General features: G+C 41.6%; 2 protein-coding genes across 4 annotated transcripts; one reads left to right on the top strand and one right to left on the bottom strand.

Moving 5' to 3' along the window:
- Window positions 1-132: 132 nt before the first annotated feature.
- LOC306711692 (DBH-like monooxygenase protein 2 homolog) lies at window positions 133-5568 on the bottom strand (the record flags this gene model as incomplete). The annotated part of the gene is made up of 14 exons (XM_079180708.1): window positions 133-144; window positions 449-529; window positions 682-781; window positions 911-1005; window positions 1602-1661; window positions 1815-1911; window positions 2083-2171; window positions 2274-2446; window positions 2919-3021; window positions 3137-3292; window positions 3608-3697; window positions 3948-4100; window positions 4975-5121; window positions 5299-5568. 14 exons carry the CDS (start codon window positions 5566-5568, stop codon window positions 133-135), a joined length of 1626 nt encoding a protein of 541 aa, XP_079036834.1.
- A 2648-nt stretch (window positions 5569-8216) lies between these two features.
- On the top strand, window positions 8217-22887 carry snx9b (sorting nexin 9b). 3 transcript variants are annotated; one of them, XM_079180546.1, is made up of 20 exons: window positions 8217-8498; window positions 10293-10379; window positions 11399-11473; window positions 12572-12697; window positions 13276-13353; window positions 14372-14534; window positions 15536-15571; window positions 16711-16837; window positions 17069-17153; window positions 17244-17369; window positions 17513-17630; window positions 17727-17857; window positions 17954-18057; window positions 18181-18284; window positions 18467-18544; window positions 18718-18794; window positions 19967-20056; window positions 20566-20680; window positions 20769-20860; window positions 20966-22887. In XM_079180546.1, the coding sequence occupies exons 1-20, from the start codon at window positions 8487-8489 to the stop codon at window positions 21011-21013; spliced, it is 1872 nt and encodes a 623-aa protein (XP_079036672.1). In that variant the 5' UTR covers window positions 8217-8486; the 3' UTR covers window positions 21014-22887. The 3 variants fall into 3 exon arrangements, with proteins under 3 accessions (XP_079036672.1, XP_079036673.1, XP_079036674.1); XM_079180547.1 differs by lacking the exon at window positions 15536-15571 and having other exon boundaries at window positions 20966-22886; XM_079180548.1 differs by lacking the exon at window positions 13276-13353 and having other exon boundaries at window positions 20966-22885.
- The last annotated feature ends 130 nt before the right edge of the window (window positions 22888-23017 follow it).

Consider the following 23017-nt stretch of genomic DNA (forward strand, 5'->3'; position numbering starts at 1 on the left):
CCAGAGATTACAGACTTTTTATTAGATTGTCATAACACCACTTTTATATATTATTTGTGGTGTATATATTTTATTAGGTGAGAACTTAGCAAATGATTGGCTCTTTTATATATATTTGTATACATATAAATATCAGCAATTAGGCTGAGAGTGCATGAAATGAACACAATACATGTACACACATAAGAGATGATTAATAATCAATACCAAAGAGAAAAAGATATGCGACAAACAGAGAAAACAAAATCATAGAAAGTGGTTTACACCCTGTCTTGTAAAGTTGAATGAGCCCAGTGGGCTACAATATAGATTTTATTAACAGTGCCTTCCTTTATCAAGATTGCAATGGTTTGGATCTGTTGCGCATACAACCAGGTTACATTACTGCAATCCAGAGTAGCAGAAGTATTATTCCTGCTAAATTCATAATCCGGGAAGCGCCGCTTGCCACACTGGGTTTGTGACAAGTGACAGTCGGTGTCGTCATCATCTCCCTCACCATGCCTTTTCGGTTATATGAGAAGTTGTTCTGTGAAATAGAAAAGATGACAAAGAAATACCTCTTTTTATGATACTTGGCAGAGGCAATGACAGACCGAGGACTCCACAGTCATTTATAAACAAAAATTCCTCAACAAAATGTATTTATTAGTTTGGAAGTATAATAGAAAATAGACTTACTTCGTCATCAGAGGCAGACTGAACTTGTGGAAGGTCCTTCAGAAAACTCTCCTGCGCTGCAATTGGATCCTGCTCTGAAGTTGTCGCGTTCTCAGACATGCTGTCAGAAATTCGTAGAAGAGCGTATCAAGATACAGCTGCTTGAACGAAATATGTATGTAATGTATGTATCTATATGCATAAGACCTGCATCAGGTCTTACTGTTAGCTTGTGTTGGTTGATAGATACCTTGTATTTGGGTTGCTAACACAGTTGGTGATCTTGATTGCAGGGTAGTACAGTAGGAAGGCCAGGCACATCTCATCAGTAGTTGCTAACCCCATCTTAAAGAGGAACATGTAATACATGGCAAGCATTAAAGACATGAGATTCTCTTTATACATGTGCATAAAGGTAAGATGCCATGGGAACATGAAAGCCAGGCAGTGGCGCCACCAAGAGGGGTCCAGGGAGGGCCACCCTGATAGTCGTTTAAACTTGATTAAGCTTGTTCCCAGTAAATATTCTGTTTCTAACAATCAATGTACGCCTTCAAATGAAGGCTATAGATTTGGGGAAAAGGACATCTAGCCTGTTTGAATGAATAGTCTAACACATATACAGATACATAGCAAATTAAAACAGGGTTGTTGCGAAACTCAAAATGTAACCGTAGCAAATCAGATCATTCGTATCATTACTGAAAAATAAGAATCCAAAGTATTCCATTTGTACAGGAAGGACCGTTACATTTTCTGTTCATGTCACGTTGCACCAACACAACACAACCACCAACACATAGTTCAGCAATCTTTCTGATACATGAAATATTAAACTGCTCATTTGTTTCATCCAAAGTCTTCATGTTACATGTGTTACACTGATTTAATTGAAAGCACATTGTGTGCGTAATGACATGAGGTTAACAGTATTTACCCACCTTGGTGACGTTGGTGCGATCGGTAGTATTGTAGGTGCACTCCACCTCAATCTCATCGCCCTGAAATGGGAGACAAGAAATGTGTCATGTTACTTTATAGAGTACTATTTAAATTATATAGTTCTTAACAGCACAAACAACCAAGAACTTACTAAAAAACTGCCTTGTAACATATGGGCATACTATCTGGGCATGGAGGCAGTGGAAACTTACCTGCTTGATGGTCTTGATCTTTCCCAACCTGACGCTCTGCTGTAGCCCAAAGCTGTAGTTTTCGTTGAAGAGCAAGAAGTCTATCTGCGTTCCATTTCTACAGTGAAGAATGAAATAACAGTTTTACAAGACAACAAAGCTACAATGCACGTTCTGCATCAAAACTGGATACTACTCAAAACAACCCTAAGTTAATTGTTTAATCTCCTCTTTTAGTTTTTGGCGAGATCTTTGATTTTATAGTTACCAACAATTTTTTTTTTCTGACCTGTAATGGCTCACTCTGACTTTCCTCCCAGCCAGGTGAGTGTGCAGCATCCCAGCAAACACGTGCAGTTCAGGCACAGGATTCATAAGCTAGGGGTGGAAAGTAAACACTATCAGGAACACAGTCATTACAACAAAAAAAAGACATATTAACTTATCTCATTTTGAACTTTATACTGAAACAATACAGACCTGAGAAAAGAGACTTGTATTGCACACGCCGTAGGTGTGGAATTGATCGGCTTTTGGAGGGATGTTGTAGATCAGAGAGGTATGTGGGTTCACACCTGTGGACAGGATGGCCCCATCATACTTCCTGCGTTGGACTGTATAGTGAAGCCTCAGTCCTGAGCTGTCTCTCCTACCTAAACGGAAAGAGACCGCAGTTTAAAAATGGTTGCATGTTAGTTAGTGAAAGAAAATATGTAATAAGTATAGTAAAAAATAATGCTGTGTTATGACAGCATATTACATGTGACTTATGCCTGACATGACTGTTTACTGTCTATTATTGCCCAGACAAGGCAGATGTTTTCCATGTTGTACTAAATGTATTTTAAAGGGATACCAATTTTACAAATAAAGGCCAATTTACTGCCCATGGGAAGTCCTACTCAGCCTGGGAAAACAGGGCCATAATGTCAACAGTGGCCCTTGAGTGAGCTATGTCAAAAATGAAATAGATAGATACTATCTATATCTATACTATCTAGATACTATCTATATCTATACTATCTAGATCTATCTATCTATCTATCTATAAATCCATAAATACATAGATGCAGTACATAGATACATGGATACATAGATACATAGATACATAGATGCAGTATTTACCTGCTTCATTGTTTGGATTGTTGTAGTGGATTTCCAGCCTATACAATGTATCGCTGTCCGCACCTCCAACCGGAATACCCACATTTTCTGGAAGCTCAAATACCTGAAGTTTCAGGAATAAATTGTGGATCAGCTCATGTCATCCCTGACATGGGTATACACACACGAATACAGACAACAACATGAATTTCAGCATTCAGAGATAGATTCTCCCTCACCCCTCCTCCCACTGCCCATGCAGCCACCACCGCGAAGCAGGTGTCCCCCATGTCGCCCATGAAGCACTGCTTGTCGTACGCCTCCGTCACATAGGAGGGGCAGCGGTACAGCAGCATGTGATGCACAATGTCAGGGTTCTCAATCACGGGTTCAATCTGAGGTAAAGTAAGAAGAGATTTGAGTTTTAAAAATGGTGAATGAAGGTAGAAATGAAACAGAAAATCGGGATTCATTTTATGTTGACTTTTCATGTGTGGGCCATTTTTCATTCTTCCACAGCTAGGACACTTACTTATACAGTATAAGTTAAGTATTTTCATCTTTACTACTACAGTCAGACTTGTTTTGCATCTGAAAGCTCAATCCACTCAAAAGACGAGTAGTATGGCGCGTTAATCCAACACCACATGTGCAGATCAACATTAAATTGCTGATTTTGATTAAAGGTGAGGAAAAATACGAATGATTACCTGATATATATAATATGTTGTATTTGGATCCACGTTTTGAAACTTCATGACCTTGCAGTGGTAGTAGGTATGATGTTCAGGGACAGTGACCTGCAAAAGATAAAGATGAAGGTGAAGGCAAACACAACAACCTTGTCTCTTAGCTTGGATGACTACTGGTATCAGAATTGCTTAGGTGTTTGATTGATTTCCATCCGTTCATCCAAAATATATAAAGACTATAATGTATTCCAGCACTCCCCTTTGATCTCTTTAGATAAGTGAGCTATGAGGTTAAAATCTACAATTTCCAAACATGCCTTGTGTATCATTCTCATAAGTGTTTTCGAACTACTCCTACATTATCCATTGTGACGCTGAGATAGTTGAGGTTGGTTGAGGTTGACCTGGCCACATAGTTCAGCAGGTTGACTTCCTTGGCGCCTCTGCGGCTCCCATGATAACCGAGCGTATCTGTTGTTCCGAAGCCATAGATCAGCTGAATGGGTGTATCCTGGAAAAGAGGTGGAGATTGTAGTCAATGAATATGATACAGGAGAAAAGCAGCGACACGAGAGAGCTTTCATTGAGGGAAAAGGGATGTGGCATGCTCTCAAAACTGGAAAATCAAGTCTCTATTAACCTTAAGAATGAGAGTGATAAACAGAGTCAGTTTAATGCTCTGACTTTGCATTCTGCTCTACAATTTCCAACTGATACAACCAGGTGTCATGACCAATGATGTCTCGCGTTTCATGTGTTAAATGCAAAACAAAATCTTGTTTGTCTTTTTCTTTTGTTGCCATTGTCTTCATATCTGAAAAACACCCAACCCAATGTACTGTATTGAAGAACATTGAGGTGAACCTGACAATAGAAATCCTCTAACACAGTGGGTAAAAGCAGGAAACTTGAGCTTTACATGGAAGATTTAGATCAGCTGTACAAAAGAGTCTAGAATTACAAATAATGAGCCACAACAGGGGAGAAAAAGTCAAACCCTTGTGATTCAGGTTGGTGGTATTGATCCCAGGAAACAGTAGCCTTGTAGAGGGAGCAACCCACCAAGACATAGTTCATTAATCATTTTTTTATTCTGTGTAAAGTTTTAACCAGTCTGAAATCAACAAGATTAACATCATACGTCGAGGACATTTCCAATCTCAACACATATTCAGTGTGATTTAGCAATGAAACTTGACCGGAATAAGTAAAACACCCTCAGAACCAAATAATGGATAAAACACTAAATTCTCAAGCAATTGTTTTTGTGTCAACAGTGACTGAAATTGATACGCATGCCACATTTCTCAAGCTGTACGCCTATTTCCACACATGCAGAACGTAGACTTTAAAAAACTGGGAGACAAAATATCTGAAAGTCTTACAAGGATGACGAAATCTTCGTCATCACACGTCTGAATGGACCTCTGAAAGGTCATGATGGTTTGACCGTCACTCTCAGTCAGAGAGAGGAGAGTGTAGTTCTGCTGCTCGTCCACCACAGGCATGAATTCCCCTGTTGCATGGTAATCCTAATGGACAGAAAGACACAACCCTCAGACAACAGCAATGTGTTCAGTTTGCTATTGAGCATGGGGGAAAAAAAACTAGAATACATTTTGCCTGTGATATTTAAAGATATCCAATTATGGAGGAAACATAAAACTAACTGCTACACGTGCAGTTGTTATCATGTGGTGCTGACTTACTGCGAAGTAGCTTCCACTGGGTCCAACTCCCCCCATGACGATGTCGGACCCGGCCATCTCTCCGTCCGAGCTGAAGCCGAGGCCCACCCAGCCCGTCGTGTTGACCACCAGCTTGAATGTTATGATTCCTTGCGGGTTATCGAAGCCCCACTTCAGGCACACCAAATGATTCTGGTCCAGGTACTCCATGAAGGGCAAGTCGGGGTCCGACGCCCCGGCTCCCTTTGTCCAGACCGAGAACAGGCAGAGGAAAGGAAGCAGAGAGCGCATGATGTCTCTGTGAAGTTGGAGATCTTCAAACTGAGCTCAGTTTCTGTGGAGCTGCCAAACACCCTCCCACCATCCTCGGACACACCTGCGTTGCTCGATGAAACCGTGTGATAACAGCAAAAAATGCTCAGTCATTTCACATTTGTCCACAAGAACCCCCCCCCCACCCCCCCCTCCACTGCATACCACTTTGGCTGCTGCCTCAATTGCATTCTTATTTTATGTGCTATATTTCACTTTCAATTAAGGATTTCTCTCAGAGCTCATGCTCTGTGTGAAATCTGCTTCTTCACTGCCTTTGATGTGAAAATATTCGTTCTCGAAGTCAAGTCTTTTCATACAATTACACACTCATACCCTCTTTCTGTTTCTCTTAACGAGCTGCAGACTTCACCTACTTAATGTATCCCCCCCCCTCAGATCCCCTCACATCAACTCACTCCACCGGTTCTTTCACATTGACGGACAAATGAGACCACTCAGGTGTCTGATATATGAGGAGGCGACGAGGAAGGAGCAGGAATGAAAGTTTAACTTTTCATTTGGGCCAAAAGGCGAGGTTGTTAATATATTGACGATGGCCCAAAATGGCCATAGCTGTAAGGTTTACCTCTCCCTCTCTGTTACCTTCTCATATATCCAACACTTGATTCCAGCCCAAACTATTTAATCTTACAGGAATGTGAATAGTGGGATCATTCTTTCAGATCATTGGCACTGGAAGTCACTGTTGAATTTCTGTATGCCTTTGGTAATGCGCATTCATACTCTTGTATACTGTAAATCTTCTTTTTTACACATTACACAGCTTTAACAGAAAACGTCAACTGCATTCAGCATCCACACATCAGCTGACACCGACAGTAATAAACAACTCTGCTGTCACTTCTTACCAACTGGCACTAAAATATCTACAGGGGACTTAAACTATCTCTGGTGCTTCGACGTATCATTTTCAATTGCTTTCATCTTTTGCACCAGTGCTTACATACATACTGAAAATTCAACTGCCAACAGGGCGGACATTTGAAATGATGAAATACTGTCAGCAGTTGTGCTTCGTCTGATTTCAACTCCTTTTGTGTATTTAAGATGCTGTCATGAACTGGTTCTCAGTTCAGACAAAAAGAGAAAAGGGTGGAGGTGAAATCACAGTTTATTATTAAAGAAAGAAAAATAATGACATGTGACCAATCATTACACCGGTGGTGTGTAAGTAAGTAAGTTTTATTTATAAAGTGCTTTTCACAGACGTTAGTCACAAAGTGCTTAACATGAGCAGAATTACAGACATAAAAAACACAATGTGACCATATATAAGACCATACAGATAGTTTAACATGTTTGACCTGAGAGTGCGGGCGGGTGAATAAGGGTGAAGTAGTTCAGCCACATATGTAGGAGTCTGACCGTGTGGTGCTCTGTAAGTGAGGGTGAGAGTTTTAAAGTGGATGCTACAGGGAGCCAGTGAAGAGATCGGAGTACGGGGGTGATGTGAGACCGTCGATTTGTCCTGGTGAGTAATCTGGCGGCAGCGTTTTGGATGACCTGCAAACGGTTAAGAGCAGATACACTGAGTGAGGAGAAAAGTGCGTGACAGTAGTCAATGCGTAAAGAGATAAAAGCGTGTATGATCATCTCCAGTTCAGCTGTTGATACTACAGATCTCAGTTTGCTGATATTTCTTAGGTGGAAGAAACATGATCTGGTGTATGTAAGTGCCAAGGTGGGCTAAGAATGAGGTGTTGCATGCTAGAACAAAAGATGACACAAAACAACCAAATCAAAAGGACAATGAGGGAGCTGAGAGGGTGAGGCAGCCTGAAAAGACCAGTTTTAAAGGCTTGCTCTCTTACAGTGCGTCAACCTCCTCTATAACGCCCATTCAACATCTCAGATGAGAACAATTCTAAGTTGTTAACAGGGTTTGCACCTGCAATTTTCAGCTTATGATAGCAGGATGGAATTTGCTTAATGATCTTTTCTACGAACAAATAGTGATTAGAAATATGAGAACTGGATAAAATAAACGTTATTACTTATATAAATTAACCATTAAAATTGTTGCTTTGTCTTTGGTTTTGATAATCAGAAGCGTGTACAGTAGATGTGTCACAGGTATACCAACGATGGACCTTGTTTGTAATGTAATAGCACATTGAGCCCAGCAGAGGCCGACTTCAGCATCAGGAATAAACCCAGAGTCACTCCCTTTCAGCCGTTGGGCCAGCTGTGAGCTGACAACAACATAGTGTCAGTAAACACACTACAGTAGCTGCCTTGAGATTGCAATAATACACCGGAACTTCACACCTTTTCTTTAACACGGAAAGAAAATTTGGAAAGTACAATATTAACCAACGAAAAACCTAGAATATATATTTTAAAGGAAACATGTTTGATGGCTGTTATTGTGGCATATTTTACAATTTGACTGATTCTATTACAATCACTAAAATCACCTTACATGGTTTATGAATTCACATTATTCGTATTACTATCATTATTATCTGTATTTTTGTGCTTTTAACATGACCTACTTTAAACGTACATTATGCATGTTTTATTTGTTGGCTCACTTTATTTTGGAATGAACGAGTCATGTCTTGGAGGGCCATGTCGGACCGAGAACTACCTTTCCGGTTTCTCTCCGCGGAGCAGGTCACTCCCTCCGTACTGTCAGCGGCTCTGCGCGGCGCAAACTCACGCTGAACTAACTTGACAACTCCTCTCGTCTTCTTGCAGGATTTTTCTTTGTGTTTTTGTGTTAAAGTCTGCGGTGCGGCCGCTCGTCACCGGGTGGAACTACCGTGTTGTGTTTTACTTGTAAAGCAGCGGGGGGAAATGTCCAGCTGAGGATTGGAAATCCTGAAAACCGCAGGGCCTGTGTTTTGTAATGATTGATCAATGCTTCGATAATGGCGCAAAAGGTAAGTCTGGCAGCTTTTCTAGGCTGTCTTAGCGTCAACCCGGGTTTATTGTCTCCCCCGGAGTCCCCTGACAGCTGTATTTTGTACTAATAAGGCGGGCTGTGGACTCTGGAAGCTCAGACAGTTGTAGTTTCCCGAGTTTAGGTTCACAGAGAACACTTCACTCGATTAACTACATATTAAGAGTCAAACACAGTTTAATACTCTGGTTTAAAAGCGCGCAATGGGCGCTTACGACACATGCGTATGCAGAAAATGAGTTTTCTTGCGATACATGGAAAATGTGCCTCATTAAGAAAGTGTCTTGTGACATTTTACTACCTTTCCAGTGCGGGTCATTCCTACCCCCGTGGAATGCTGGGAAATGTAGTCTTGAGCGTGTGTGTGAATGGCTCTGTTTATTCTGTACAGTATGAATGTGTATGATTGGTTGATTGTTACTTTTCACCATAGATTACAATTAATTCAGTTAGTTTAAGTATTATTAAGACATTTATTAGTTACTGTTGGTATTAATAGTAGGCTTAATGAGTTTTAATATTCTAATAACAGTCTCCAGCATCTATGAATATGCAAATATAACTAATTTCACAAATTTAACTGTTTCAACAATATGTCTCCTATTTCCCTGAAAGGTGTGTGTGTGTGTGTGTGTGTGTGTGTGTGTGTGTGTGTGTGTGTGTGTGTGTGTGTGTGTGTGTGTGTGTGTGTGTGTGTGTGTGTGTGTGTGTGTGTGTGTGTGTGTGTGTGTGTGTGTGTGTGTGTGTGTGTGTGTGTGTGTGCGCGCGCGCGCTGGAGGTTTTAAGTTTCCACATTACAACTGTTAAAGTTGCATATTGTTCCAGGATTGTTTTCCAAACGAGTTGTTATGTCAGCAAAACCAGAACGTTGGTCCACATGTTTGAAGTCAGATTTAAGGTGAGCACAGAGGAACTTGTCCCCATCTGCAGCTGGTCAAACATCCAAGTGAGATAACAATAAGTAAGACATCTTATTGATTGGTGGGGGACTTTAAATTGAAATAACATCGCACTCCACATCATGCCATCGAGCTAGGAGGATCTAGATCATCCTGTACCCAAGTAGAATAAACAAACAGTGCTTTCCCTAGATACAAACGATAACTGAGTCTGTAACTTCTCTTTTGTCTTCTCATTATCCAACTTCATTGACTCCTGTGAGGTGGCTGGCCAACACTAAAATAGCCTTAAATTCCATCTCACTGGTTAATGAACAAGTTAGTTAGTCTGTGAAGGTGATACTGCTTTGATAACACATGACATACTTCATGTATTTTCATATATTTGACAATCCAAGTGAATTTAGATAGTCAAATAAATTAGGCCCGAGGCTCAAAATCAGCCATAAAGTCAACTGTGAAAAGCAAAGTCATATTTAGAATAGTTTTCACACTCAGTGTTGTATGTGTGTGTTGGTGTGTGACATGTGTGAGTGTCTCTTGGGGGAGGGGGAAAGGGCAGATCTGTAGATGTGGGTCAGTGTGAGAAGAACTGCAGGCTCCTGTATGAAGCTGAACCGGGTAACGTGATGGTTCCGGCCTTGTTTTTGGTTGAAACTAATACCTAATTAAAGAGTCAGCATCACAGGGCAGGAGAACGAGTTAGGCCTGTTTCACTGCATGTTAATTTAAGTCCACAAGAGTTATTATCCTGAGGGTGATATAGTGTGTGTGTGTGTATGTACATGCAGATATATGTTCACGTGCTGTCTTCTTAAAAGTGTTCGTCAAACATGTAGTGAATCGTGTGTTGTTTTTTTCTTGACTGTGTTCAGGTACAAGTTTTATATGACTTCTCTGCTGAGGCTGGAAACAACGAGTTGACAGTGAAAGAAGGAGAGACGCTTACTGTCACCAATCAGGTAAATCTTTACCATATATATATATATATATATATATATATATATATATATATATATATATATATATATATATATATATTTATGTATTTATATCCCATCTGCACAGGGCTAAAGGATCCCACTGCTGCATGTAGTACATTTTTCATGTAATCAGCTCGATTACATGAAGTTTTGTTTCAATCATGTCAAATTTGTATTTCTACTAAAGGAGGAAAAACCTAAAATGTAGTTTTTTCACTCAGTCTTTTTTTAAAGTAGTGGTATTTTATATTAGTTGTGTGTGTGTGTGTGTTTTAGCCGGAAAATAGCGTTCTTGTGACTTTTCTGTTAGACTCCTATCTCAAACCCACAGAACTATAAAGGCCCGGCTCACATGACCTCAAGCCGAACACAAACAAGGAGTGTCACAAACTCGTACCGAGGAAGGAAGAAAAAGAGTAAACATGATGTCATTACAGCCAGTCGACAACAGTTCAAAGGTCCCTCACTGTGTGCTGACCTGCATAGTTTTCTAATCAGAGTCGATTTTAAGTTTTTACTGTATCAGGAAAACAGTCTCTCTCTCTCCTTTCTTCTTCTCTAAATAAACTGACTGTGGAGGAATTTGTCCGGCGAGCTTTCGGTGTGTTTACAGATATTTGGGGGAAACCTGGTTATTGTCACCTCCGTGAATAACATGTTCATGGAAAACCCAGTGGTCTTAATTGCGGTGGTGAATTAAGAGAAACACAGCGACGATAACACAGCGACAAGTTTGAATAAGTATTGCTGTGGCAGCAGGGATCACGGCAGGGATCACTTGTAGCAATGCGTCCTTTACAGCTGCACGTAAATGTGTGTTTTTAGAGTAATCAGGTTAATGCAATGCATTTCATCACATTCTCAGATTTCCTTTTAATGTGATTTTCTTCCCCCCAGTAGGCTGTTTTTTTTCTGTGCATGTGATGCGGACACCAACTCTTTGCTGGACTGAGCCTGTTCATGCTAACATGTTGTGCTTTGGTCTCACTCTATTTCAGAGTATTGGAGGCGGCTGGATTGAAGCACAGAACTCCAGAGGGGAGGTTGGACTGGTGCCAGAAGACTACATCGAGGTAAAGATAGACAAGTCTCCTGGTGCGGGCTGGTGAAACCACCGACGCAGAAAATGAAGCCGCAAAGCCGTCTGCTATCAAGTCGTGAGGTTGCGATGCACAATATGTGCTAAATTAAAGTTCAACCATTTAAGATTTCAACCTATCAAGGCCTCTATCGGTTAGATATCCGTCAGTATAGTCAAGGATAGCGTTCTCATTTGACTGTGAACTGCGGCGCTTACTGAAATCACAACAGGATGTGCCCTCTTCAGGGTTTTGCTGATTAGGGTATTTGTGCGTGTGTGTGTGTGTGTGGTGTGTCCAGTAACTCTGACCTCATCGTGTGGATGTGATTCACTCCGAAGACATTCAGAAAGAGACACAGAGGGAGTTTGATTTGAAGTAAAGTTTCTGAAGTCTGTTACCAGCTTAGCCTCACTCTAAACAACCTCCTCTGCAATGTCTAACAATGTAGTGTGTGTGTGTGTGTGTGTGTGTGTGTGTGTGTGTGTGTGTGTGTGTGTGTGTGTGTGTGTGTGTGTGTGTGTGTGTGTGTGTGTGTGTGATTGATATTATCCTTCTGCTTTACTTGGCAAACAAGCTCATGTGGATGTGTGTGTTTGTCTGACCTTAAGTTACCTCCACAGCTGCCCCCAGACTGTTTAGATTTCTTTCCAAATCATAATAATAAAAAAATAAAAAACACTGATGACAATTGCACTTGTTGCTTATGTAACATCTAATGAAAAACATCGGGAAACAGTCTGTTTCGCAAGCAGCAGCTTTCTGTTTCAGTGCACAAAATAAGATCTGCAAAAAGAAAAGGATGAGCTACAAAAAATAGCCAGAAGAATTAGGTGTGGTGTCGTCATATTGACAAGTGGTAAAGCAGATTTTGAATGTGTGCGTTTAAGTATCGCCAGCCGGTGTTTTCACACTTTGGATACACTGAGACTGTTTAAAACGCACTTTGCCAGGGAATGCCAAGGAGACACGATCACATTACCACAGAGGAATGCGTCTTTAAAAGTCGTTAAGTCATACTGGGATCTCTGGAATACTTCTAATGGGAATTTTTTTCTGTCTCTTTATGTCTTTTTATCTTTTCGTTTGTAGTTCAGTAAGCAGTTGCCATCGCTCCCGGGAGCCGCGGCCCCGACTCCAACTGTAGGACATGTTGCAACTCCAGACCTGTCCATCTTTGATTCCTTCGCTCCCGCGGCAGCACCTGCACAATACCAGGTAATGAGCTCACCTAATGACGGTTATATTAAATGAATACCGGGTTCATATCAAATGCCTGCTTTTTGGGCTAGAGTTGGGCTACCTGCCCTTTTATCCACTCAAAAGAATGTGTGATGGGGGTGATTTTGAAGAAAAATCAGAAAGCAGAAGTGAGTGATGACTGACGTCCGTGTAGCTTGAGTGATCCCCAGAGATGCAGAAGTGAGAGCAGCTGCCGTGGAAGATATTCACCGTGGTCGTGTCATTTAAAACCGACACCGTTTTTTTAGCTCTAGTAAGATAGAACCGAGAGGAAATATGCTCGGTGAAATCTTCTGTATTTAGCAGGCAGGAAGTTCCACAAGCATGAGCGTACTGCTGGATCAGTAGAAATTTTGGGCACAGTTAGGGGTTGAGTCAAAGCAGGAAATGTGTCAGCCATTATCCCTCATGCTCTCTCTTTCCACTCACACTCTCTCTCTCACACACACACCCAAACGCATCCATATCCAGCATCACTTTAACTCATCCCATGCTGAGTGTAAACCTCCACTGCTGGCGCCTTGTGATGATGTCACCTTCTTCTCCCTCTCAAGGTGGATGCTGGGGGATTAAGTCCCCAGCCGGACACCCCCGACACCCCAGTTTCCCCCTACCTTTCGTCCCCCGATGAGGTAACCGCCACGTAGGGGTGGTGGATGAAAACCCAAGTCCTGCCCCCAAGCCCCCCCCCCTCCTCTCTGATTGGTCTGCTTTGGCAAATTCCCCCACCTACTCCGACTGCCTGCAAAGAGCATGATCTCACCCTCTCCTTACACCTTGCACTACAGTGCACACATGCTCACTCGCACCTCACCAATCGACTCCCACGCCCTTTATCATAATTGTATGAATCAGCACTACAGCGGAACGTTAAAAAGCTTAAAGATCACGTATCTCACGTATGATTGACTAATCATCTCCCTGACGAATCATCAGACCACTGCACAAACATTTACTCCGTGATGATCAGAATCTTACGCGTAATCTTTAAAATGTTTACCATTTTGACTGTTACTTTAAACTTTATCTATTCATGTACATAGAAGGTGCCGCTAAATCTGAAAGAAATGCTGTTGTTGCCGAGTGTTGGTCCTCACTGCACTGCTGTGTTCATTTTTCATTGCAGCAATCGCTCTGTATGTCTGTGCATCGCGCGGTGGTTTAAGTGACCCTGCACTAGTTCTGTGTTACTTGGTTAGCATTAAGCTAACTGCAACCTACAAGAGGCGCACATACACTCTATTGCATGCCTTTGCCTACAAGTTTTCATAGCGGTTTAGAGTATATTGGACCTGCAAGCACGGCATGCAGTTGCATTATTAACGTGGAAGTACTGTAAAAAATAATTGTGTGTATAGACATGAGGATGGTAGTGTTTTTGTGCGAGTGTGCATATTCATATTGTAAGCAAATGTTTTCAAATATGCAGTATTATTATATTTGTAGTTACTGCATGTGTTAAACAGAATTGACAAACTACACTCTTTAACAAATTCCCGTGTTAGGTCTGCGTCATGTGAAAAAGCATGTTGGTGAACGACCACTGTCAGCCTCTCATTAAGCAGACTCTACTCTGTGCTGTCGCTCTCCTCTCCATGCTTCAGCTGTCATTCTTTCGTCCCTCACATTTCCTCTCTCCGTCTGCTCCAGGCTAGTAACGGTAATGACCCCTGGTCGGTGTGGAACACGGACCCCTCGGGGGGCTCCAACAATAACTGGGCGGCCAATCCGGAGGGCACCCAGACCGGGAAGAGTCCCGCTGACCCCTGGAGCTCCGTATCCCAGGGCCACCCTCAGGCCTACCAGGGCCCAGGTACGAACAGCTTTTCAGTTCGCAACCATGGTGGCCTGAAGTTAGAAACACAGTATGTGTCGGTACAGTAAAAATCACTGCCTAGGACCTTGTGCTGTTTATATATTGTACATTTTATTCTTCTAGTTTTACTTACACTACTGCTATTCAAAACCTCATGATAATTTAAATCAGGAAATAAAGACCAAGCGTCACATTTGGCTTTCTAGAGTGCTTCTGCTTTCTTTTCAAGTTATTATATTTGACTCTTGTCAAATGTTTAACAGGGTCATTTAACTTTATTTGAATGTTAAGTATTCTGAATTAATAGACACAATGATCCAGACAAATTAAGTAGTGCTGCTAAAAACAGAGATTACACCTCTACTGTACATTGTGATTGCCTCCAGGCACGGTAAGGTCACACACACTGTTCTAGCTCTTGCTGTCGTGATCTTGCAAATAGTTTAATTGTTGGGACAAAGATAGAATATATGGCTGCAGTGGATGACTTCTGCGAAGCTTCGTGGAGGTGAGCGCTTAATTCAGCAAATATTCAAAGAATAAGCAAGCTCGTGTAACACTGTCCTGCAACACAGTTCGTACCAGATGAGGTTTGCATCGTAGAACAATGAAATCAATGTTTTATACTCAGGACAGAGAACTGTTTCCTGTCCTTCGACCTAACCTGATACTAAGTCAAATACCTTGAGAATGCACAGCAACCCCCCCCAGGTAGTTTGATCCAGTGTTTATTATTTGCTAATACTATTTCATCCCGTTGTTTAAAGATGTGCAGTGCCTTTAACTCCCAGATGTGGTTGTGCTCAGTTGTCTCTGGCCAGTCCCTCCACAGAGACGGGACAATGAAGTCATGACTCTGTTTTTGCAGACTATGGAAAAGTTGTGTCCTCACAAATTACTTTTTAATTCTCCAGTTGTTATTGTAAAAAGAGAACTGGTGGAATAAAAGGCACGGAGAAGAATTAACAGACTTTTCCTTTCTTTCCCTCTTGCCAAAGACATCTACCCGTATCCTTACCTTATCGATCACACAGGTATCCCATGCATTGCCTGGTGGAAGCGGTTTCCTACGTTTTTTGTGTGTGTGTGTGTGTGTGTGTGGACTGGCAATAAATACCAGCAAATAGTTTTAGGAAATGATGTACAGTCTTAAAAGCATGTGTGTGCAGCATTCAATTTGTATCTTAATATTAACACTATTAACTTAATTGCAATGTGGTAGAGTGCCAGATGTGACTGACCTCTGAAATTGAGTGTAACTGGATGAAATTGTACCTCTTGATACATGCGGCGTATTTGTCAAAAAAGCACCATTTGACAATGTTGACATGTTTGACAGACTTTTGTTGTAGTTGGTTGTGTTTGATGATGAGTTCTGTCTCACAGCATGTCTGTCCTACAGAAGAAAAAGAAGAAGAGCAGTAACTAAAGAGAGAAAAGGAGGTTTAAAGTTTAGAACACCAGGTTCAAATTGTTGGCTATTTATTTATTTTAACTGTACTTACAGATGCAATACATTATTCTACACCAGGGTGCATGCTCTCTGTTTTGTTTTTGAACACTTTTAACCAAACATCACAAGAGTTGCAACAAGTTCACAAGTGCAATAGTAGCAACTCATTTGTTTCGAGGACGCGCGGCAGTGTGGTGTATATGCTGATACATTTGATGACAATGCATGTTATTCCAGAAATGCAGTTTCTCTGATCACTAATAGGCGACTGCTGCATGCTCTCAAACTGGTGCAACTGCATCCGTTACCTCTGGAAAATTCTCTTTCTAATCTAATTCTCGGGACCTCAGAGTAAGGCTAAACAGTATTTATCCACTTAATAAATAAGAGTAAATAACCTTAATTAGACTAAGATATTCCATATTATTCAGGCTCTTGCTGCAACATGTAGTTGTCTCTCTATCCACCACAACAACGATCAATAATGGATGCAATTAAGAATTGATTTGATTAACAGAATTGATCCTTTTAATGTCCGTCTCTGCTGGTGGTTCATTGATTTAATGTAGCAGAAGCTGCTGTTTGTAGCATTTAATCTTCCGCAGGATTTATAAATGTTCAGTCCCTGCACATTTACACGTTTTACAGTAGGTTGTTGAACACGGAAGGTGTTCTCTCTGTGCCTAAAACACGACCGTGTGTGCATGTATCTGCTCTCAGGAGCGGAGGATGATGAGTGGGACGATGAGTGGGATGACAAGTCCACTGGAGGTTACGCCGAGTCAGAATCTGGAGAGAGCGGCGCGATGCAGAGGGGAGGAGCTTCAATGAAAATCTCCCTCAACAAGTAAGACTTAATAGAGCAGTAAGACACGAGGCTTTGGATTCTTGAGTTTGATAGAAAAACGAAGAAGCAGAACAGTGTGGACGGTTCTAAAATCGTGGCTTTGTCATAGGATTAGGCTTCAGTTAGGATTTGCCTTTAAGAGATTAGTTTATTGCTTTCAGGAACGTCACCGTCACTCCCAAAATTCTATGCACAACATCGTGGTTAATTTCCAAACTTCTCTTTGAGCAGGTTTCCTGGGTTCTCTAAGCCTGGTCCAGAGCTCTACCTCTTATGCAAGCAGCTCGCTAAGGGCAAAGAGAAGCTACCAATCTATGTAGGTTATAGCTAAATATCCATACAAATGGTTTTTATGCCATAAAGTGCAGAGTAGCAGGTTTCTAAACCTTGTGTTTGTATTGCTCAGTCAGGAGAAGTTGGTCCGGTGTGGATGTACCCAGAAACTCAGCTTGACTGTGTGGTGGCTGATCCCAAGAAAGGCTCAAAGATGTACGGCCTCAAGAGCTACATCGAGTACCAAATCACACCCAACGTAAGTATCCAGTGCCATCTAATCCTGTTCTTGTCATATTCAGTGAAATAAACATGATAAAATATGGTGAAAGTTAATGATAACTGTTTGCCTCCAGTTTACATGACTTCCAGTGTCTATAATTCCATGTTCTTGGTTTGCAGACCACAAACCGACCAGTCAATCACAGATACAAGCACTTTGATTGGCTCTACGAGAGGCTTCTAGACAAATTTGGGTCAGCCATCCCCATCCCGTCTTTACCCGACAAGCAGGTGACGGGTAAGTGTGACCAAGACCCAAAAAAAGATGAACGTTGCTGAAGAAAGCATGACTATATAATCTTTTATATGCACCCCTCCCCCGCCTCTATTCCAGGGCGATTTGAGGAAGAGTTTATTAAGATGCGTATGGAGCGGTTGCAGGGCTGGATGACCAGGATGTGCAGGCACCCCGTTGTTTCCTGCAGTGATGTATTCCAGATTTTCCTCACCTACAAGGATGAGAAGGTGGGCTATTTCTCCCATCGCTTCTTCTCCCCTCTCCCTTCGTTCTCAAGGGTTTTCTTTGTATTACTGCTTAATTAAAACGATGCATTGGTACAGGACTGGAAGATGGGGAAGAGAAAAGCAGAGAAGGACGAGACGGTGGGAGTGATGATCTTCTCCACGATAGAGCCGGAAGCTGCGGACCTGGATACTGTGGAAGTGTGAGTTTCATCAAACTTTACTCTCAACCACTGCAACTCAAAAAGGCACCAACGTTAACTGTGTGGCTGACTGTGTGCTGCTTATGGTTTAACGTATGTCAAATGTATGTCCCTCGTCCACAGCGAGCAGAAATGTGAGCAGTTCAGCAGGTTCACCAAAGCCATGGATGACGGGGTGAAGGAAATCCTCACAGTGGGCAACGAGCACTGGAAGAGATGTACAGGCCGTACGTACACAATGAAGCACTAAATAAATGTTTTACCACACACAGGCCACACCTTCATTTTCATCTGTAATTACTGTTTATATTAATGTGTGGTTCAGAGTATTTTGCCAACTTAAGACAAATCCATTCACACAGTGTGTGTGTGTGTCTGTCTTTCATGTTTCATTTCTTCCCTTCCACAGCGTTGCCAAAAGAGTACCAGAGAATCGGCAAAGCCTTCCAAAACCTCTCCTCTGTCTTCAACAGCAGTGGATACCAAGGTACAACAACTTTGAGTGACACCTTCAAAACGTCCACACATTCTTTATTATGGTAGAAGCTGATATTCATTACGTGGAAGTCAGCGTGTTTCAAAACTGACTTCCACAAGTTGGCACACAGATGCTGTTGAGAAACACGGTGATTACACATTTTAACCCCTTCTCTGCTCCAGGCGAGTCAACCCTGACTGATGCCATGACGGCAGCAGGCAAGACGTATGAGGAAATAGCTCAGATGGTGGCAGAGCAGGTAGGTACTATTATTTAGAAGTGCTTGCATCGTGTGTTTTTATTCTCACCCACACAACCTTTACTTCTACTTACTGTTTTCCATCACCTATATGGCATTGGAGCAGAACTTAAAGGCCTCTGTTCCCTCAAAGGTCTTTGAGTTTATTTTAGACCCGTTTATCAACCACATTGTTTAGTGTTCACTCTCAATAATCATTATATCTCTCAATGTCTGTGAACATTTCCTGTTTGCAGTCAGTGTTTACATCCTGGTTGTGGCGTTTTAATGACCACTTTAACCCAACGTCCTGTCCGTGATGTCTGTATCTATACAGGAAGAAGCCACCGGCACACTTTTGTGTAGCATTTCCTAAATGTTGTTTTCATCCTTCTATTTCTGGATTCTCTGACCGTTCTGTGTGGGCTGATTTAGTTTGGTGTGTAATAAAATCAAACTTGGGCCTTTTTTGATATATCCACGCAGCTTCCAGAGGGAGGATTCATCTGGTAAGCGTTTGCTGCTCCGACACCTTTTTGTCAGTGTGTAGAATTGTTGGCTTGAGCTTAGCTCTGCCTGTGATAGTCTGGACATGGATGGAGCCAAACGTCTACAACAATGCAGTGTATCTGTCGAGTTAAGGCTGCATACAGCGTCCCCTTGACACATTAAAGGATAAGGCAAAAATGTAGGTGTTGAATTTGATATACATACATCCAGATGTGGATACAGCAGCTAAAAATTATTGCCTCTTCTATTACTGGAGCTGTTTTTGTAGTACTACACAGCAACTCTTTTTTTTTTTAGTAACTGGCTCTGTTGGTGAACTGAATCAGTGAGCCCTTAAAGGAACAGTGTGTCGGCTTTAGGGGGGTTTATTGGCCGAAATGGAATATAATATTCATAACTGTGTCTGAAACTAAGAATCATTGACTTAGCTACATGCCACTAAATCCTACACACTGCTCCTTTAAGGAGAATCGGCACTATTATACATCTCCCTTTTTTTTTAGCCCTTAGCCTTTTTTTAGCCCATTGTTTTAAAATTAAACTTTGGGAAGTTACTCCTGTGAGATAGTGTTTCCCTGTGTTCTTTCTTATCACTTTCACATCTCTGTCATTTCCTGTTTTTGATTTTTATGTTAAATGTTTCTGTTTTTCTCTCTGTCCATCCACCTTCGCTCCCTTTACAGCCCAAGAAAGACCTCCACTTCGTCATGGAGACCAACAATGAATATAAGGGTCTGCTCGGATGCTTCCCTGACACCATCGGAGTCCATAAGGTACACTGGGAATAGTGACACAAAGCTTTATTAGCCTCATTTATACAGCCGAAACTGTCAGGCTTTGCTACACCACTAATTCCGATGTATGCATATCCGTTAATAAAAAGTCATATCTACATTTTAATATATCATTTGCCTTCTAAAACTGTTATATTGGGAAGTTTTGTTACAGCTAATGATGCTACAGTGACTTCCTGTTTACATAGTTGAGTGCTTTTGATTGGACAACGCTACGGATGTTTCCTAGCTGCCAATTTACACATTATTAAAGTTTGCACTAGCTAAGACATTCAGTAAATCGGTAGTTTAGACATAGCTTATCACTTAGTAAGGACTTCACACACAAACTTAGTAAAGGATTTATGAGTAGCTGGTGCAACCCAGTTCTAGAAGAGACTTGAAACCTGTAAAAGCTTCATTTTGCTTCGTTTTTAATCCCTGCACCTTATCTGGATGCAGTTGAGTTAAATGGTCTTTTGTCTTCATACTATTTTTAATTCCTGCAGGCAGCCATAGAGAAGGTGAAGGAGGGAGACAAGCTTGTGGCTGCCAGTAAAATTACCGCTCAGGACAAAGTCACGATGGCTAAACGAGTCAGCACAATGTCGTACGCATTACAAGGTAACGCACTCACTCAGAAACATTTAAGCGGTGGAGTTTTATCGTGTCATGACATCTGATATCTGGTTTCCTCTTGTGTGTCCCGCAGCTGAGATGAACCACTTCCACAGCAACCGTATCTATGACTACAACAGGGTCATGCAGTTGTACTTGGAAGAGCAAGTCAAGTTTTACGAGACGGTAAAGCATTTTCATCGTCTGTCCTTTTTGTTGCCTTCTCACCTGTGGAGCATGTTGCTCAGCAGCCTCTGATGCAAGTTTTTTTTTCTACTTCTTCTTCTACAGATTGCTGCAAAGCTGAGACAAGCACACGGTCAGTTCACTACTATGTGAAAGCAACAACCTTCAGTCTCGCACTACAAGAAAAGAAGATTGAAATCAGCTCAACATCCAAAATATTCTTCCTTACACTGCGTTCCTTTCCCTCCCTTTAATTTAAATTTCACTTCTCTCTTTCTTTCGCTCTTACCTCATCTCTTCCTTTACTGTTCATGCTAACAGTCTCAGCATGTGCAGCAGCTGAAAAGGCTTTTGACACTTTTTTTTTTTGGTTTGGCCAGCAATGATAGCCGATCATGACACACGTGTGACACACGCCCTTTCCTCCGTTCAAGGTCTGCGACTTGTGAGACAGGAAGTTGACTCTCTCTTCTCTAATGTGATGCAAGTTTTGTACAGCTATAGGCGCCAACATGCCTGTGCTCACATGATATCTACGTATTTTATAGCAATACTCTGCCGTTTTTCCATGTAGAAAATTGTTAAGGAAAGGTTTTACACATGTTGTCTGCACAGTGATGTAGTGATGTACTTCCACCAAAAAAACAACAAAGCTGTCCTCCCCTCAGCAGGACAGCGGGGGGGGGGGATTTCTGAATGCATATTATTGTCTATTCCTCAGCCAATATTTGAATTATTAGTGCTGTTAACATTTGAGAGTCCTAACATATTCGGTAAAAGAAGTGGAGTATTCCTTTTATGAATCTACCAAGTCTTGGAAGAGCTGTCAAAGACAGTGTGTGTCCTCTGTATGTCCACTGCTGGCAGTCCGCTAGCCCCCTTTTCATCCTGCACTTCCTCAAAGAGCTAACAGGAAGCTCCACCTCCTTCCAGTCTTTCCCCTTTGAGGAAAATAGAAATGGTTGACTTAGTTGCCCCCCCCCCCCCCCCCAGGCTGCGTACCATTTCACTGCAGTTTACATATCAGGAGAGACGACAAAATGTGGGATGAATGATACTCGAGTTGGGGTTGATTATTATATGCGTTGGACAGTGAAGCCAAAAGTTGGTAAATTTAATGCCTCCCTTTCTCTCCCTCCCAGTTCTCCTGAAGAATATTTGTGCTTTTTTTTTTTTGTTGCGATCACGGTGTTTTATATGAAGATTTAACGGCAACGTTAGCTGTAAGAACATGTACTAAAACAGGAGTTTGGGACGGAGCCATGGGTTATGTCATGTATGCAGTTTTGCTCTTCACCACCCAGTTTTCAATCAGTCTAATCTTGTTCACTCTGTTTTCTTATCGCTTGATACATGAAAAATATACATATATAGATATATATATATATATATATTCTCTCTGCCCTATCAGGTGCTTCTTGTCATTGAGATACAATTTTATGTATAGGAGTATTTACAATGCAGTGTAACTCAAAGAGGAGCAAAAATTGATTTATTAAACAATGATTTGTACTCATTGGCAGTTTCTTTGTGTGTGTTTCCCGAAGAAACCTTGTCTTGTTCTCCGCATGGTTCAGAGTGCAGCACACTACGCATTCTCTGACTCACTCACAGTAAAGCCCTTATTCGCTTTTGCAGATTCATGCGTAGAGATGGCTGGGAATGAGAATGAGTCGGCAGCCTGTGCGAATGGTCAAAGAGTGTGTTTGTGCAGTTTGTAGTGGAGGAAGTGAAAGAGACCCTTTACCCCACATTCAGCTCTCGGCCCCCATCAGGTGCAGCTGGATGTGTAGGCCACATAAAGTACAGATCTTGTACACCAGACAGTACATGCATTCTTGGTATTTTTGAGTGTACGTGTTATAGTGTCTTTAGGGCTCCATTGGAGCTCGGAGTTTAAAATGAGTCTTTTGTCACACTCGCGTCTGTAAAATCAATGTAAAACATTTGTAAATTTGATTTCAAGTTGTTTACGAGTTTAAAGTGAACTGAGTACAAACCTGCAGCTCTTTGGACCACAGACTTAACATATGCTCAACACTTTCCTGCTATATTCACACGCTAAAGGTCTGTGGAAACCCACGTGTGAAGTCATTTGAATGTAAGTAACACTTACTGGATGCCGTAGATAAACGGTAGTATGTGTGCTGTATGATA

This window comes from Pholis gunnellus (assembly GCF_910591455.1).
Source record: "Pholis gunnellus genome assembly, chromosome: 19".
Taxonomy (NCBI): domain Eukaryota; kingdom Metazoa; phylum Chordata; class Actinopteri; order Perciformes; family Pholidae; genus Pholis; species Pholis gunnellus.